Genomic DNA, 18,717 nt, shown 5'->3' on the forward strand with positions numbered 1-18,717 from the left:
AGGGCCTCACGCCCACCTCCCACCTTCCACTTGCTCGGCCTTCCAGGCCCTTCACAAGACCACCCCTCACCCGGCAAACCAGCTGCCTGGTGCCTGCTCTTGCTTGCCCAAGTCCTACCTCTGTCCTTCCCTCATGATTCATTCACTCATACATCCATTCTACAAACCCTTATGGAGAATGTAGTGTGGGTGACCAACTGTCCCCATCCACCCACAACAAAGGAGTTCCCTAAGATGGACTGAGACAGTCCCAGGAAAACTGGGATAATTGATCCCACTGATGTACTGTGTGCCTGGCCCTGTGCTGTCACTGAGGACACACTGGACAGACATGGTGGTGCCCTCAGGGAGCTTCCAGTTGGAGAGTGGCTCTCACTCAAAGAGGAACTACCATCAAAGGCACCTGCTCAGCACCTCCCACACATTATCAACTGCAATCCTGGGAGGAGGGTATTATCATCTCCATGGTATAACTAAGAGCTCGGAGAAGTGACTTGAGCTGCCCAGAGTGGCAGAGCTAACAGTGACATGCCAAGAACTGGACTCAGATCCAGTAAGACCGATAAAGGAAAGGGCGGGTTCCAACATGAACTTTAAGAAGACAGAAAAATATAGATGTCTTATTTTTAATTCATTTTGTAGCCCCCAGCATTGGCCTGGGTAGAGGTTCAGAAACTGTGTGGAAGGAACAGAGTGGAGGGAGGAAGGAGGGGGAGGAGGAGGGAGGGGATGGGGGGGGGATAAAGGAGACTGGGAAAGGAGGCGGGGATGAAGGGAAGGGGAGGGACTACCACGAGGGAGGGAGGAGAGAGAGAGGGAGGGAGGGAGGAGGGAGGGAGGCACGTGCCTGATTTAATCACCTCCAGGCTAGGAAATCCCAACCCCCAATTCACAATACCAACATTTCCCTTTTCACAGACCGTGTCAGCTGTTTTCAGCACCAGCACCAGCACCAGGAAGGAAGTGAGAAGAGGGAAAGAGTGCTTCTCCTTTGGGTCAGCAGCGCAGTGTTCACTTCCTCCAGGGAATCTTCCCTGACTCACACTCCCACCCAATCCTGGGCTCTGTTTGAGTACAACAGCCATGTATGTCAAAAGTATGTATGCGTGTGTGTGTGTGCACGTGCATGTGGGGCTTGTACACTTGCTCCAAGTCACTTCTGCAAACCCAGACGTCACCTGGCTAGGCCAGCCCTATCAGGAGCTGGGGGTCCAAAAGGTACCAGACACAAGTCTGCCCTCCAGCACAGGAAACTGCCCTAGAATGTAATGTGCCATCACAGAAGCCTGCACAGTGCAAGGGAGCGTGCAGGAGGGCACTGACTGCCCAGGCAGGGAGCCCCCAGTCAACGGAAGGGGCCACGCCTAAGCATGCTACAGCAGGTGCTTAGTACAACAGATCAGCTGAACCAACCGTGCTGAGGTTAGGTTCTACCTTCAAACATAAGGGAGATGCCACCAGTCGGAGGAAGAAGGCATTTCAGACAAAGAGGCTGGCTTGAACAAAGGCACAGTGGGAGAAAGGATGAAGACCGTGGAGGAATACCCAAAAGTCAGTACAGCCAGGGTGTTGGCTGTGTGGTGGGGAGAGCTGGGAAAGAAGTTTGCCATAGACGGTGGAGGGCCTCCAAAGCCCCTGGAGAATGTGGACTGCCCTACACGAAATGGGAGCAACTGGCCAGTATTTAAACCAGAGGAGAAAAACAGAGTCAGATGCGGATTTCAGAGTAAGAGAGTGGTTTGGGAGGTGTCTAGCCTGAGCAAAGGGAACAGCAGCCAGCAGATGACTGTAACAGTCCAGAGGGGGCTTGGCCTGAGCCAGTGGCAGTGGATTGGGGAGAAGAAATGCACTCTGGTGACAGGGACCGAATCCATCACCATCAGGCTGGCTGCCCCCGGAAGGTTAGGGTTTAGGAGCGTGGCATACCCCTGCCCCCAAACACTCCAACAAAAGCTGGGGCTGGAGGGAGCCAGGTTGCTATGTGGCCTGGGACAGGACTAGATCTGGGACTGGGGGTCATGGTTCTTTGGTTGAAAGTTCTTCCTACCAAAAAACACTTCACTTTTTTTTTCCTGGCAAAATTGGCTGCAAAAGAGTGAATATCCGAGATGACCAGACTATCTCAAGTATGCATGCAGAGTCCTTGCTGCTGCAGTCAGCCCTCTAAATGAGAAATGAATATGTGCATATTAACCACTCCATTATGCCATGTGATCATCTTTGTCATTTATAGGATATTAAAAAAATCTCTTGCAAAGAAAAAGTTCTCCTTACGGAGTTTAAAAATGCTTCCAGGTTTCTTCTACTGCCCTGGGGCTATAAAGCCCCATAATACAATCATCCTGTTAATGTGCTGAGTGCTTTCATTAGCACAGATACAACAGAGAAAGAACGGAAACTTTATGCCCAGAGGCTGAAAAACCCCACACACGCAGAGCTACTGATAGAGGAAAGGTGAGAACCCCAGTCCACTGCTCTTCTCCACCATGCTGGCACGTAGCCCCTGGCCTCCCTATGTGTTCCCAGAGATGGCCCCCAGAGCTGCAGTGTCCCTACCTCCACTGCCACCTCACAGCCCCAAAGCTTACAGCTGTTTCTCACAAGACATAGTTTCCTATTCCATGCCCATTGCTCATCCTCCTCCACTGGAGGAAAGCCTTTGCTCTGGTGGTCCTCTACCAGAAGTGACCTTGGACAGACCCTCAAACCTTCTTGTTTCCAATGGTGGGTTTGCTGGACCTGGTGTCTTCTCATGTATCTGTCCCATTTCTCCTGTCCAGGCCCAAGCATTCACTGTGATGCCATGTGGCAGAGCTTTGACTCTCACCCTAAATTTTGTGTCCTCAGTTTGCAGCCCTGCCTGGGTGGCTCAGTCATTTTAGCATCTGCCTTTGGCTCGGGTCATGATCTCAGGGTCCTGGGATCAAGCCCTATGTTGTTGGAGCTCCCTGCTCAGGAGGGAGTCGGCTTATGTCCCTCTCCCCCTCTGCTTGTGCGCCCTCTCTCTCTCTTTCTCTCTCTCTCCCAAATGAATAAAATCTTTTTTTTTTAATTTTATTTATTTATTCATGAGAGACATTCAGAGGTAGAGATACAGGCAGAGGGAGAAGTAGGCTCCCCGCAAGGAGACTGATGTGGGACTCGATCCTGAGTCAAAGGCAGACAGATACTCAACCACTGAACCACTCAGGCGACCCCCAAATGAATAAAATCTTAAAAAATTTTTGTTGTTGTTTAAAAACAGTCTGCAGCTGCAGCATACTCCTAAGTGACGACAGATGAAATGAGTGTCTGACACTGTACCTGGTACACAGGACATCCTCAAGCATCTGATGAAGTGGGACTCCTGGGTGGCTCAGTGGTTGAGCCTCCAGCTCTGGGTGTGATCCGGGGTCCTGGGATCCAGTCCCGTATTGAGCTCCCCCCTGGGGAGACTGCTTCTCCCTCTGTCTCTTTCTCTCTCTGTGTCTCTCATGAATAAAATAAATTTAAAAAAAAATTTTTTTTTAACGGATCTGATGAAGGAAGTCAGTCCTGGCTGAAAACATCTGTCACACATAGCACCAACACAAGCTTCACCTTTGGCTCACTTCGAACTCAGCATGCAAAGCCTGCTCCAGCACCCGCCATCCCTTCTGAGGAGTTGCCTTTGACTCTTAGCCACTGGTCTTACTCTGCTCCCAGGAGAAAATAATCCACATTACCCACTTCTAGTACGTTGCAGTGATCTATTCCCAAAAGACAGGGCAGCACCAGGGCTGAGACTCACAGGTTTCCTCTTCGTGCCTCAGGGGCCCAGCCTAGGGCCTGCGATGTGGCAGGTACACAAGAAGTGTCTGTTCCCAGGTACCTTCTTCAGAGGACCGGGGTGGAGTACAGAAAGGGTACAAGCCAACCCTGTAAGCACCCAGCCCAGAGGAACCCCTGTGGTGTTCTCTGCCAGAAAGTTCCTACCACCCCAGCACTGGAGGGCTAGGCCTATGAGAAAGGGTCTCAGGTGGCAGACGGGCAGAGCTGCTCGCGAAATCAGCTTCCCACGAGGTGAGATAGGCAGCTGGGATGGGCCAGGCAGTCTGGGGACATGTGCTGAGCAGAGGTCCGGGCCTGGCACTGCAAGTACTTGAGAAATGTTTGTGGAACAGAGTAGAACAAACTGAAAAATGCTGGCTATTTGTTCCTCTGGCTGCAAAGAGGCCAGGTCCCCTCTGGGGGCATTTCGCAGGCAAATTATCTCAGGACACAGCCTGTTTCCTCTAATGAGGGCTTCTCCCCTCTGCGGCTGGGCTCCCAGGAGTGTGGGAAGGGGGGCCGTGCACAGAGCCAGCATCAGCGGCCGCACTCCAGTGGCACATACTGTTCTCCCCGCACGGTGTGGGCGTCAAGTACCACCACCCCGGGCAGGGGGCTGGTCACATTGACCTCTCAGGCCCAGGAATCCTGAGCAGAGCAACTCTGGCCTCCTCCTGGGCCCCTCTGGGGAGGAAGAGAAAGAAGCCGAGAGTTGGGCTGTTATGTAACCAGCTTCCTTGGAGTCGAGGCCCTGGCATGTCACAGCCCAGCACTGCAGGGAGAGGCCGGGGGAGGGAGAGGCGGCTTTCTTCCCTCCTTTGCTGCCTCTCCTCCAGACCTCGGGCAGACCTCAGAGGCAGGAGGCAGGGGCGGCTTCCCCAGCGCCTCAGCTCCCAGCAGACACTCCTGCTAGGGGTTGGGAACCAGGAAGGGCTCGGAGTGTGTGACACAGTGGCCTGCTGGCTTCCCGGGCAGAAATCTGGCTCTGCACTCCACAGCTGCACCTGGGGGTGTGGGCTAAGGGAGGGAGGCCTGGGGCCCCCCACAAGGCTCACCCCAGCCCCTGGCTTCTGCCCCCCCCCAAATTCTCCCCACTTCCTCTTAGACAATCTGCTGCGGGGGAGAGGCCAGAAGGCTGGGGGCTCAGGCTGCCCTGGCAGCACACTGCCCAGCCCCTCCCTGGCCCTGCATAATCTCACTTCCCTTTCCTGCCATCATCTGAACTTCTTCTCTGGCCCAGTGCAAACCCCCACCCCCGCATACTCAACTGTGTGCACAGCCCCTGGGACAGGACAGGAGGGAGGGGATGAGGGAAGCAGGGCAGCAGAGAGAAGAGCTGAGATCTGCTCCTGGTCTTGAATGACAGCAAGGGCTTCATCAAATCCTTACCCTCTGGGCCATATTATTATACCTACCGCACAAATGAGAAACCTGACACCCAGAGAGCCTAAGACCCTTCCCAAGGTCATGCAGCTGATGTGCAATATTGCTGGACAGCAAAGCTGCCCGAGGCTGTGTGACTCTTCCAGACTTCGTGGCTCTACCTTTGGGGTGTTACTATCAGGAGACATTGTACAGCTCTCACCAGTCATCACTGAGGATGCTAGTTTGGGAGCCACGGATGGCCATGAAGACAGGGACAAGGCATGACAAAGGCCAAGAGCTTACTTGCTGCCACCCATAGTCTTCCCTTCTGATTAAACTATAGGCACTTGATCTCAGGCTGGATCATACCCATACATGGCCTGCCCCTTCTGGAAGACATGGATGCTAGTGGCCAACCTATCCTGCACAGAGCACAGCCTGCTGTCTCTGCCCTCTTCCCTTCTTGCTGTGGAACTGGGAAGGAAAGGTCTTGGGGACCTCCTAGGCCAAAGCCCTTTCCCCTTCCTTCTTGACACATGGTAAAATGGAGGCCCAAAGAAGAAAAGTACCTTGGCCATGGTATCAGAGGGACAGTGAAGAACTGGGGTCCCTGGATCCCAGGTCAGAGCCCCTACCCTTGATTTATCTCACATAGGTGCTGTCCCGGATAACACTCTCTCTCAATTGTAGGTCTATCTCTCTCCCTGCTCCCCACCTCCTGCTTTCTTTTCCCAGGTCTGCTTACAGGCCCCATGCCTGAAGCCTCCTTCACAGCACCGCTCATCATTTCACACTCTTCTGAGCCCCACTACCCCCACCCTCTTCCTTCCACTCCTCGGGGCCAACGAGCAATTCTTGGTTTAATTAGCTGATCATGACCGTAGCCTGGTGGATCCAGTGCCCAGAACCCTGTCCCCAGTAATTAGGTGGGTTCTGAGTATTTGCCCAGTGGGAAGCCAATGGGAAGATCTCTCCAGCTGCATAAAGAGCTCCTTGATCACCCATGGGTCATTAGAAGCCCCTCCTCAGGCCAGGTCAAACCACACTGGATATACTGTAGCCAGACCCAGAAGTCCATTCTACAGAGAGTCTCCGTACTTGCCCATGCCACAGTCCAGACCCAGGAAGGTTCAGGAAATGTCTGAGGATGGGGATGACGAATAGAACCCACACTCTGGGGGCCAGGAAGGGATGGCTCCATGGCTGGAGCGCTAATGGAAGAAGTAGGATTTGGACAAGCAGCGAGAAGCAAGGATAGCATCTAAACATGGGGAGCAGCACAAGAAAAAAGTAAGAAGGCTGGAATGAGCCACCAATTTCCATGCCAGATAGCTCTGCTTATCAGAAAACACATTCTCAGGACACCTGGGCAGCTCAGTGGTTGAGCATCAGGACATCAGAGCTGGCTCTGGTTTGATCCTGGGGTCCTGGGATTGAGTCCTGCATCAGGCTCCCCACAGGGAGCCTGCTTATCCCTCTGCCTGTGTCTCTGCCTCTCTCTCTCTCTCTCTGTCTCTCATGAATAAATAAATAAAATCTTTAAAAAAAAATTCTCCTAGCAAGGTAAAGCCACTCATCCTATGACCTCAGCTCTTTGGGTCACACACACAAAATCACTTTTAGATATTTCAAAATCAGCAAAGATGTCCCATTGTCCTCACCAACCACACTGCACCGCCCCCCCCCCAAGTATATCTTTTCCCAGTGAAACACCTACAGCCAGCCTCCTTCACTGAACAAATATTATGGAGTTCGGTGCCATGCCAGGTCTGCACAGGTACAGGGACAAGAGACTCAGGGCAGGTGTCCTTGGTCTCACATGGAGGACATCAAGGAGTATGTAAATAACCAGTACACATTAGGGGGTGTAGGGGGAGTAGATCAGTGCCAAGAATGAGAGAAAGGGGGTGGGGAAAGAATGGCGGCCAAAAAAAAAAAGTCAAAGGCACTTGGGGATCTGTGAGGACTTCCTGAAGGAGGCCATATATGATCCAGGCCTTGAAGGACAGACAGGAAGGGTACTGTGTTGGGTCAAGTCACCACCTGTGTACTAAGGATCAATGATATAACAGGCTTGTGCTGAGACCTTTGAAGCCTCAAGAGGGAAAGAAACAGGGTCCCTCTCTGGAGGAGCTCACAGCCTGGTGAAGCAGCTAACCTCAAATAACACTGCCCTTGTGCCAGGGACTTGTCCATGAGCCTCAGCTATTTCAACTCAGTTAATCCTCGGGGCAACCTGCTGTGCCGGCACTATTACTGCCCCATTTTGCAGATGAGGGTGCTGTAGCAGAGAAAGGGTTAAACAGTAGGAGAAGTCACAGAGCTGGTAAGTGGCAGAGCTGGTATTTGAAACCTGGAAATCTGGTTCTTCCTAAGTCCTACCCACTATACTAATTAGTCTATGCTAATCAGATCAGAGTGGGCTGAGGGCACAGTCCAAAGTCACCCAGGCCCAGTTCCCCTGCAGTCTCGGTCCCCTGGCCTGTGACAGAGGCCTGAGCTTTGTCTTATCCCCCACTTCTGGCATCCCCTGGAAGAAAGGTCACCCCCAAACCTACTAGCAGAACATGGGAAAGGCATAACTCAGGGAGAGTTACCTCCTTGCACATGATGGGTGACTTGACTTCCATGGGGACACCAAGACCTAGAGAGTGTGAATGTTGTGCCCAAGGTCACACAGCAATGATTAAGCGTTAGAGCATACCCCTGGGACCCTCCTGAGATAGTACATCTCGGCCGTCTGCTCCCTCCCCTTCCTGCCCTTTTGTCAAAACACATCCTTGCCCACTAATGGCACCAGAGAAGGGAGGAGGATGAAGCTGCAAACGAACCAGGAGGCCTAGCTATAGAGCTGGAGGCCTACAGCCATAGGGACAGGCCCTCTGGCCTCATCCAGGCCCACAGCCATTCTGTTTCTGGACCCGTGGGTGCATGCTGGAGAGAGAGGCCATGCCACCCCTGAGTGCTCAGACCTTGAGTGAGGAGTAGGTCTCCTCCTGGCCTGACACCAGCCATAGCACCCCATCTCGTTCCAGGCTCTTCGGACCAACAAATGGATCCCTTTCCAAGTACAAGGAGGCCCCAGGGAATCAGCTGTGACCCCAGCCAGGCCCAGCCCCATCCTAAGCAGAGGGAAAGCCACTCAGTCGCTGTGGTGACTTTAGTCACACACAACTCCTGAACCTGTGTGGTCCAGTCCCTGGAGCCTGGCCTCATCTGGCACCAGGTCTCCTGGGAAGGAACAGGCAGTTCCTCTAAAGTAGACTAAAGATGGGGCCAGTCCCAGGAAGGAGGAGGCGTCTCCAGAGAGATGACCCTGCCAGAGCCCCTTGGGGAGGGAGGGAGGGGACTGGGACAACAGACTCCTTTGTTCCCCTTTCAAAAGCAGCCACCCTGTCCTGCCCCACCCCCTCTGTTGTACCCCAGCTACCAGGACTCAAGCCCTGCCTGGGGCAGGACCCATCCTGCACACAGGAGACAGAGAGGGTGCCTGAAACCATCAGAGATAATACCCATTCATACTGAGACATGCCCCACCTTCAGAAGCCTGCAGTCTGACGTGGGACACAGGGCTTCCTTCGGCAGAAGCCTGTCTGATGGAGGAGAAACTGGTTTCACTCCCAGGAACCCCATTCTGATAGGGATGGTACCTCCCTCTCCCTCAGAACTTCACAATCTGATGGAAGAAACCCCCCATTGCCCCCAACCCCCACTGAAACTGGTCTAATGTCCCACATGGCTTTCACCCTCAGAATTCCTGAATATTAGGAAAGACCTAATATCAGCCTTTAGAATGCCCCTGGGCTGAGAGCAGAGGCAAGAAGGAAGGATTCAATCCAGTCAACAAATCTTTACCAGGCATCTCCAATGAATCAAACCCAGTGATGGATAAAGGACCCACAAACAGAAAACAGAAATAGCCCCAAACCACAAGGAGCTCACCAACTGGGGAATTAAAAAAAAAAAAAAAAAAAAAACACCTGCGGTACCAATAAATGTGTGAGAAACTGCCATGAAATGCACCCACCCAGCACCCAAGGCCTAGTTACCAGGGCAGCCATATCCCTCAGCAGCCACACCACACACACTCTTGTGCCTGCACCCACCGTCTGCCCTTTCTGTCTAGACAGCTTGCCCCAGGACCCAGCTTAGAAGACACTTCCTCTGGGAAGGCTTCCCCCAGGACACCCAGCCTGAATCAGATGTCCCTCTTTCAGGAGCCAGTGCAGACAACCTCCCCTATGACCAGTTCACATTTCTGCAATGTCCTCCCACCCCCAGCTGAGCTTGACCCCCCAGGTTCCCATACTCCCAGTTCCTAACACCCCAAGCACAGGGCCTCACACTCTTCCTCCACTAGGCCCACCCCAGCTCCAAGCACAGGGAAAAACAGAGTCCTCCCCTCTCCCCTATAGCCCCTTGCCACCCCCATCAGAAGCCCTCTCACCAAGTCACCAGCTGCAGCCTTCTGGCTGACTCCCAGGAGCCTCACTCAGGCTGGGCCCCTCGTCCCCCTCAGGTGTCAGTGCTCTCCAAGGCTCCAGCTGTCTCTAACTGTCCTCTGCACACACCATACCTCTTCCCTGCACCACAATACCCATGTTCCCCAAGGTAACCACCACTTCCAAACCCAAGACTCAAATCCCCACCTCCCTCCTCCATCCCTACCTCAGGACCCTGACCCATTTATGCAGAAGCCTCCCTACATCTTCCTCAACTTCCAGTCTGGCCCCCTGTCAAGCTGCCCCCTTCCAGCAGGCCTCAGAGAGATAGATGGTCAGCACAGTCACTCTAGCAGTAGCAGAGGATGGCCTGGCTGAGGCCAGGGGGCCACTTGGGTTGTGGTGACTCTCCATCTATTGGTATTCCATTGTCATAGCTCCGAGCTGTAACAAGCCCCCTGAACCCATGCCAGTGGAAAACTTCAGTCTCAGGCAAGGATGCCCAAACTTGGAAGGGAGAGAGCAGTGGAGAAGTCTGAAGCCCAGAAGCCAGCCTAGACTGGGGACCAGAGATGGTAAGTCAGATCTAACACTCCCACTTCCCAGCGAACCCCAGAAGCATCCCTGGACAAAGCCACAGGACTTCCCTAAGTTCCAGCCAAGATAGGTCACTCAGAGTTTAACAGCCAAGAGAGATGACAGCCAAGGTTAAGAGGGTTGGTGATTATGCATCCCCATCAAACCCACTCTCCTCTCCTCCAACAAAGAAACTGTCATAAACATCTGTAGGAAAGAGAATCCCATTCTCTCCCATTGCCTCGCAGAAAGTCCCTCCTGTTATCTAACTCTGATCATTCGTGTCAGCAGTTTAGTTAAGGAAGAACAGCAAGAACCAGAAGGGATGCACAACTTGAGGGGGGAGCTGCCAAGGAAGTGGGGGAGGCCAAACCATGTGGGCCATTCAGCCCTCTCCCTCTGGGTGAAGCACGGTGCAGCAGAGGGCTTTGTGAACACACAGGCTGCGTTCAGAAGCTTGTTGGCTGAATGGCAGCAAATTACTTAATCTCTCCTAGTCTGTTTCCTCATCTGTAAAAGGGAATAAAAATCCCTCCATTAACAGGATCACTGGGAGAACCAAATGAGATCATGCATGTAAGTCTCCTGACACATACCAGACACCCGAGCAGTCGGGCTAATGGACACCACCTTCTCATTCATATTTCTCAGTTGCATCCTCTCCACGACCTTAGCTCAGATCCTACCTTCTCCCAGGCTCCTCCTGGTCCTCCTCACCAGTCCCCCTGCTTCTGCCCTATGGCCCCAGCCACTGCCAAAGGTGTTCCTCTGAAAGGGACATCTACTCCCATGCCTCTTCTCACCCTACCTGCTGAACCATGAACCACCACAGACTCTCCTTAGCCTGGAATGTCAGGTTGAGTAGCCTGTGTTTCTCTCTTGAGGCTCACCCATCATCATAAGCCCAACCTGCAGGCTGCACGGGGTGCTTCATGCCTCCGAGCCTTTGCACGGTCTGTACCCTTGGGCCAGGAACGACATCCCCAGTGTTACCACCCTGGCCTCCTCATCCTTCCAGATGAAGCTCCCGTAGCTCCAAAGCCACCTCCTTCCCATGAAAGCTTCCTTCACCATGCCCCCTGCTGGGACTGGGGTGTGGACTCCTTTTTAAGCCTCCCACAGCACATGTAACCCTGCAGTATAATCACCTGCTCTGCTCTAAATCCTTACGGGACAGAGTGGTGCCCTTCTTCTCGGAAGCCCCAGCCCCCCGACAGTCAACATTTGTTGAATGGATGTATGATTGCTCCCACAGCACCTTGTTAGAGCAATCATCATACCACCTGCCCTGTAATTAATCCCATCCAAGCATTTGTCTCCTCCCCTTCTTCCCCCTGGACCTTGGGAGTTCCTAGACGACAGTGACAGCTTCTGACTCATTCTCATTTTCATATAGGGGGTGGGTCCAAGTGCAGAGATGGATGCCATGACTCCTGATCCTTAGAGTATTGGGTATTCGCAGTTTCCTCTTCTAGGTCAGAGAAAGTAGAAACCCATGGCCTACAGAATGAGGCAAGGTACAGCCCATTATTGATTTTGCCCTTCTCTTCCAAATTACTCAGGAAACCTGTCTGGAAGGAGGAGGGAGACCTCCTGGGACTACAGGAGAGGGGAGAAGAGCAGGGCCACCATCCATTGAATGGACTTTAGCCAAGCCTGGGCTTCAGGCTTCAGGCAGCACCTCTTCCCCTGCCCAGCAAATTCAATAAACACAAGAGAGCCTTGAAATTTTTAGTATTGACAGGTCCAATTTACACACAGGAAAACAAAGGCCCAGAAGGGTAAAGACAATTATCCAAGGTCCCCCAATGAGCTAGAGGCAAGCAGGGGGAGTTGTGGAAAAGATCCTAACCCCAAAGATAAGGTCTCCAACAGGTACCTAGCTGCTCACCGTGTCTCCATCTTGCTGACAACCTACGCCAGCCGTGGGGAGCAGGGACATCCCTCCTCAAGTCACAGAGAGGCAAACCAAGGCCCAAGAGGGGCTGAGTCACCCTGATGGCGAAGCAGAATAGGAGGAATAAAGAAGAGCAAGGGCTCCTAACTCTCACAAGGAGAAAAATCTAATCTCAATGGTCAGGAGGATCTTGGCTTTGGGGGACACAGACAGCAGAAGAGACAGCCACATATCCTCCTACTGAGAACAAAGACCAGGTCACAGTGCCAGCCAGCCAGCTGCAATGAGGACTAATCATCAAGGTGAATGCAGAGGCCTCATGATCTTCTGCAGCTTCCCCAACCAGCCTGGGCCTCCACACACAGAGCAGGGAACCCCACCTCGGCCTTTAACCCAGGGCCCATGCAGGCCTTCGCTAGTAGTGCCCACGGGCAAGCCACAGAGAAATGGCTCTGGGGCCAAGTGGGCTCTGACCTCTGCCCTGCTACTGACACCCCTTGACCTTAAGCAAGTCAGGTAACCTCTAACACTCTGGTTCCTCTTCTGGAAAACAGGAAGGGGAAAATTAACCTCCTTGAAGAGCTGTCAAGAAGATGGTGGGGAAGCAGTTTCTAAATTACCTCCAAGCCTCAGTTTTCTCTTCGGAAAAATGAAAATAATCTCTGGAGGATCTTTCTAATGCTGTTGAGAAAGAGTGTCAGATGGTAGCCAGTGTGAAATTGCTTTGTTGTGGTCACAAAACATGATGACCACTAGGGTCACTTCTCCCTAATATCTGCTCCTTTGGGGAGGAAATAGGTCTTGCATATCTTTGATCTCCACACTATGCTTAGTACACAGCAGGCACTCAATACATAATTATTAGAAGCAAGAAGAGAGACAGGGAGGGTGGAGAGAGGGAAGAGAGGAGGGAGAAGCTTCTACTATTACTTAAAGGAGTAGGCAAAGTGAAGGGGAACAGCTGGGGTGACAAACCAGAGTGCCTGTCTTGGTCTAGAGGGGCTGTCCCCAGGGGCTGCCCTGCCTCAGCTTCCTCCCCTGTTTTGTCCCAGTTTTCTATCTCAGAGGCAAAGCCTCTCCCTTTCTGAGCCAGGGCAAGCTCCTAAGAAGATAGGAACCCCTTTCCCCACCCCAGCTTAAAACAGATCCTGGCCAGCCACCCCAGGCCTCTGGAGGTCAGAGGGAAAGGAAACAGAGTGGATGGGATGCATTTTTCCCAGGCTCCCGGGGGGCCTGCCACCCTGTGTGATGTGGTTCCACTTCTCGCCATGCAGGGACTGGAGAGAGTGTGTCAGCAGCCCCAGGGTCTGCAGGCTTGGGACCATGCGGTGCCAGTCTGTGTGGGCATTAGTCTGACACACGTGCCTGTGGAGGTCGGTGCTGGTGTGGTCTTGCAGACCCTGCGCTGAGGAGACATGGACCAGCATGAGCGTGTGAGGGCACGACTCAGAGGGTTTGTTACAGTGAGTGCAAGTGACACTGTATGTGTGCATTGGTGTAGGCCAACATGTGTGTGCCCACACGAAGGTGTGATAGAACTGATGTGTGCTGGAGTGTGACTTGTGTATGCCAACCTGGCCGTCAGCAAGAATGTGCTCCCGAGTGTATACCAGTGAGTGTGTGACAGTATGTTATTGTACCTGATGAGCGTGTGGCACTGAATGTCGTGTGTGTGACAGCACGAGTGTGCCCGTGTGCCTCCATGAGCCTGTGTGCCATTGCCATTGTGTGTTAACCTGCCCCCTCGCGTCTCTGCGTCTGCTGGCCAGTACTGGGTGTCAGCAGCGAGGGAGTGTGTGTGTGTGTGTGTGTGTGTGTGTGTGTGTGTGTGTGTGTGTGAACCCGAGGAGCTGCCAGCCGGACGGGGCGTCCGGGTCCTTGCCCTCCGCACCCCCACCCTCGGCCCACTGCCCCCGCGGCCCCGCCAGCGAGCACACAGGAGACCTGGGGCACCGGCGAGCTGCGTGCCGCGGAGCCAGGCGTCGGCGCTCCCGGGGTGACCGCCTGGAACCCCCGCCCGCGCCCTCACCCAGGTCGCCCCCGCGGGCACCGGGCCGGGCCGCCGCCGGCACTCACCGCGTCCCTTTGTCGCCCATGGTCCGCCGCGGCCGCAGGAGGTCCGAGGCGACAGCGCCCAGGCTGGAAAATCCCCGGCCGGCAGGAGGAGCGCGGGCCAGCCGGCTCCCGGCTCCCTGCTCCGCCTCCTCCGCTCCCGGCCGCCGCCGCCGCCGCCGCCGCCGCCCCCGCCCCGGGCCCGCCCGCCGCGCCGCACAGCGCCCGGGCCGCGGCCAGGGGCGTGGAGCAGTGCGGGAGGGCGCGTGTGCCTGCGCGTGTGCCTGCGCGTGTGCCTGCGCGTGCCTGCGGGAACTGCGTGTGCGCGCCAGCGCAGGGCCCCGAGGTCGGCACGGGTCCCCACAGCCGTGCACCCGCTGTGTGTGCTGTACGTGAGGGCGCACGCTGGGGTGTCTATACGTGCGCGTGTGTGCACGCGAGTGTGTCGCGGCGTGTGCACGCCCGTGTGCTCCGGCCGACTAGGGCGTGTATGTGATGGAACGGTGTGCACGTCTTTGTGCAGTTGTGCGTGTGTGCAGGAGCGCTCCCCCGCGCACGCCGGAGCCGCCTTTCATGCGCCACGGAGGGTGGAAGTCCAAGGTCGGCCCACCCCAAGGCTGAGCTTCCTCCCAGCGCAGCCCCGGGTTGGGTGGGGGTGGGGGCCTGGAGGAGACCCCGGGTGCCCGGCCCGGCCTCAGCCCCACCCCCCCACCCCAACTCCCCGCCCCTTGTGGAGAGGTAACAGCAACCCCCGGGGACAGGAAGAAGGGGCCACGACGCTGGGGAACTGATGAGGGTGGGAAGGGGCCAGAGACCAGCCAGGGGTGGTGGCCGTGGCTGCCCAGGAAGAGGAAGCAGTGAGCACCGGAGATAAGGAAGAAGCTTAGAGCTGGCCCGCTGTGGCCTGGGAGTCTGACCTGGCAGGGTAGCACAATGCAAAGGCCCCTACCAAGCTTCATGGCTTTTTATGGGTGACACTGGACACCAGCCCTCTCAAAAGGGCTGCAGACACATAAAGTGAGCCACTTAATACAGCTTGCAGAATTGTTCACAGGTGTTTGCTGGCCTCCCTTAGTGCCTGACAAACGGTAGGTGCCCAGTAGATATTAACCCATCCCTCCGCAGGCTTCCTGGTGTCCTGTAAAATCCTGGCTAGGACCCTGTTTGTCAGAGGCTTCCTCCTGTTGTCCACCTAGTGGGAGAGTATGAGGTCTTTCCCACCCCCTCACTGCTGGGATTTGGCTAATTGGATCCCTAATATTGGCATATTAATGGGGAGGAAAGGAAGCTATCATTTACTCTTATGTGATTGTGGGTCTGTAAACATCTCCTGTAATTATGCTCAGAAGCAGTTACCTGTTGTGGTTATATATAGTTGGGTAAGGATTTCCCAGTAAAATTACTGTAATTATGTCCAGACAGGCAGGTAATTGAGGAGAGGGTGTGCTGATGAGCAGACAGGATGGTCCAGGGTCTGGGCAATGTTAGGAATTAGGAGAGTGTGGATTAGGGCCCAGGACCTCCCTCTTGGCTTGGCCTCTGGCCTTCACCCTTACTCCCACAGAGAAAGGAGAGAGGCTACCTGCTGTTTTTGCTGAGGCCAGGAATTTGAGAGGAGCACACCAGAGTCCTGCATGATGACAGGAGGCTCATTGTGTGAGCTAGAGAGGACCCCAACTGAGATGGAGAGACCAGGTTCAGCCACTCTCCACATCAGTTTCCCCATCTAGAAAACGCAGGGTCAACCCAATCACATGATCTTCAATGGCTCTCCTCACGGTGATGTCCAAAGCACTTGGATTTTAAATTTCAGACAAATTCTTCATTTAACTCAACAAATACTTGTGTTTAGTTTACTACAAAACATTATGTTGTATATCACCTCTAAGTAAAACAAATGGTTCAGAAAGATGAATCAGATGATTTCAGGTAACCCTTGCCCCCACACAGAGCTCTTCCCAGCCCATTTTGGAAAGCATGGCTCTAAAGTTCTGGGGACAGAACAGATTGATTAGACTGTGCAGTCAACAGGCATGATTTCAAGCACATCCCCCACTAGCTCATAAACTTCATGAGGGAGTTCATGGTGTGCCTGGCACTACTTGATGCTCATAATTCTATGAGATAAATGCTCTTTTCCCTGTTTTATAAATAAGCAAACTGATGCTTGGAGTCTGCCCAATCTACAGCCTCTGGTGGACCTTGACCTCTGACCTTCCCTTCTTCAGCTCCCCACCACCACCAAGGGAAGCTAGTATGTGGAAGAGTCAGAAGTCAGCCTTTGATTCGCTCTTCATTCAATAACTGTTTGTTGAATGTGTCATGCGTGTTTCTGGGAATTTACAAATCAGCGATCAGTAGGACAAACAGAGCTGTCATTCCAGTGAGGGATCTAGGACAGGAGAAGAGAAGTGAAGGGGTATTTTTGCTATACCCGTCAGATTCTTCAGACAGTGTTAAATATTCTTATAACTAAAATTCACAAAGATGTAAAAGTGGTATGTTGTCAAGACCTCTATAAATATAAATGATCTGATTTCAAGCAGTGATAAGTATTATGAAGGAAATAAAAGAGTGAAGAAGCAAAGAGTGATGAGCGCAAGTGTATTCAGAAATGGATTCTTGACCTTTGGACAAAACACGGGTAAGGACCCAGTATGGGCACCCTGGCAGAGGGAGTGGCATGTACAGAAAACTGTGCCTTTCTGAGGCCCAGGAACCAGGCAGGGGGCCTGCATTTTGGTGAACAGGGGAGCAGTGGTGAAGATCATATAGGGTTTGTGGTTGGGCTATGGAGTTTGGGGAGCCAGTGGAAGACGTAGGAGATGAGAAACAGTACCTGCTTATGTTTTTAAAGGTCACTCTGGCTGTTGGCTGGAGATGTCTTGGTCCAGACAAGCAGAGGCAGGGCATCCCATTACCACAGTAGGCAAGAGAGAGCAGATGGTGGTTTGGACTACGGTGGTGGCAACAGAAATGAGAAGTAAAGGGATTCATATATATTTGGAGATAGAGCAACTGCTTAAGAGCCAACTGTGGACAGTGGCAGATCTAAGATTACTCTGAGGTTTGGGAAGCTCTGCTTGTTCTACCCTTCATGCAGGCCACCTCCCCACACATCTCTTCAAGGGAATTAAGGGTTGAGAGTCCTGGAGGCTCCCTCCTTCCTGTCTCAACCCATTTGTTATACACCTTCCATCTGAAAACCAGACTGGTCTTTCTAAAAGGCAAATAGATTCTACTATTGAGGCTCATAGGAGATGGTCATGTCCAACTATGACCCGGTTTGGGCCAGTCACATGGCTGAATTTTACCACACACAATAATAATCCCTTACCAAAAGAGAAAGAGAGAAATGAAGTATTATTCCTGCTTTATAGATGAGAAAACAAAACCACTGAGAAGGAAAGTGCTGAAAGCCAAGAATGTAGCAAATAAATGGTAGAGCTATAGCCTAAACCTAAAACCTCTTAGCTGGTCAGGTAGTTGAATGTCAGATTGGAGAAGGAGTGAGTGGGTATGGGGGGGGGGCGGTGTTTTTAGCTCCTTGTTCAACAAAGGATGTGACAGGTTGACTGATGCCTCCCTTTGAGATGTTAGAGATTATAATAAACTAGGAAGCTTCCCTACTTCTGCCCCCAACCAGAAATCTAGGTGTCCTCTTTGACTTCTCCTTTGCCTCCCTCAATCCCTCTCAAGCCAGTCCTAGACATCTACCTCCTACGTATCTCCCAATAAAGCTGAAGAGGTGGAAGGAGCCAGACCATGCTGGGCCTGGAGGGTCATGTTAAGGAATTTGGTCTTTATCCAAAGATCAATGAAGATTTTAAGCTTTGAAAGGTTTTAAGCAGAGCGGTGACATGCTCAGACATGCATTTTGAGAAGATGGCTCTGGCTGCTGTGTAAAGGATGGATTGGATGTGAGCCAGAGGGGATGCAGAGGGGAGGGACCTGGTCAGCAGTTTAGGGGAAGGACAATAATCACATTCTGGGGAGAGGACACTCAATATCTACAAAACCAGGCAGGAAGGAAAGGGCACAGTACTTTGAAAGAATTCAGATGGATCTGAAGGCCAAAGCAGAGAGGGGAGGAGTGGGACTGGAAAGGAGGATGGCGCCGTAACTTGAGGAAGCAGGGTCATAGCTGGGTCAGCTCCCCAATATGGCAGGGCCTAACAAGATCTTCAGTTTGTCTAACAAGATTTCTTTATGGTGGGATTGTTGGTCTCTAACTATAACTAAGTAGACAATTCAAAGGTCTCATTTGTAACCGACAAAACCCAATTGTGGCTGACTTAAACATACAAAGAATTTATTGGCAGGATATCCAGAAAGCTGCTACTGCTGAGGAAGGAACACCACAACTCATACCCCCAACTATTGCCAGTATCAAGCCTGGCCCCAGAAACTAGGTATGACCACTACCACCTCTGTCACCAACAAAGATTCTTAACTGGCCCCACATCCCTGAGTCAAAGGCCTCCATGCTTCAAAATCTCCCACGATTGGCTGAGCCTGGTCATATGATCCTTTTGCTGTAAGGTCGCTGAGAAACTGTAGTGGCATGTGCGATTTACATACTGGGAAGCAGGCTTT

The 18,717-nt window shown here is 52.9% G+C and overlaps 1 protein-coding gene across 4 annotated transcripts in view; it reads right to left on the reverse strand.

The window, feature by feature from the left end:
• Positions 1–14,329, reverse strand: part of ARRB1 (arrestin beta 1) — a 77,147-nt gene extending 62,818 nt beyond the window's left edge. For all 4 annotated transcript variants that reach the window (XM_072725941.1, XM_072725944.1, XM_026010461.2 and 1 more), the window contains exon 1: positions 14,146–14,329. In XM_072725941.1, the coding sequence (XP_072582042.1) occupies positions 14,146–14,165 (20 nt within the window). In that variant the 5' untranslated portion in view covers positions 14,166–14,329. The remainder of the gene's footprint in view (positions 1–14,145) is intronic.
• Positions 14,330–18,717: the final 4,388 nt, after the last annotated feature.

This window comes from Vulpes vulpes, chromosome 11, assembly GCF_048418805.1.
Source record: "Vulpes vulpes isolate BD-2025 chromosome 11, VulVul3, whole genome shotgun sequence".
Taxonomy (NCBI): Eukaryota; Metazoa; Chordata; class Mammalia; order Carnivora; family Canidae; genus Vulpes; species Vulpes vulpes.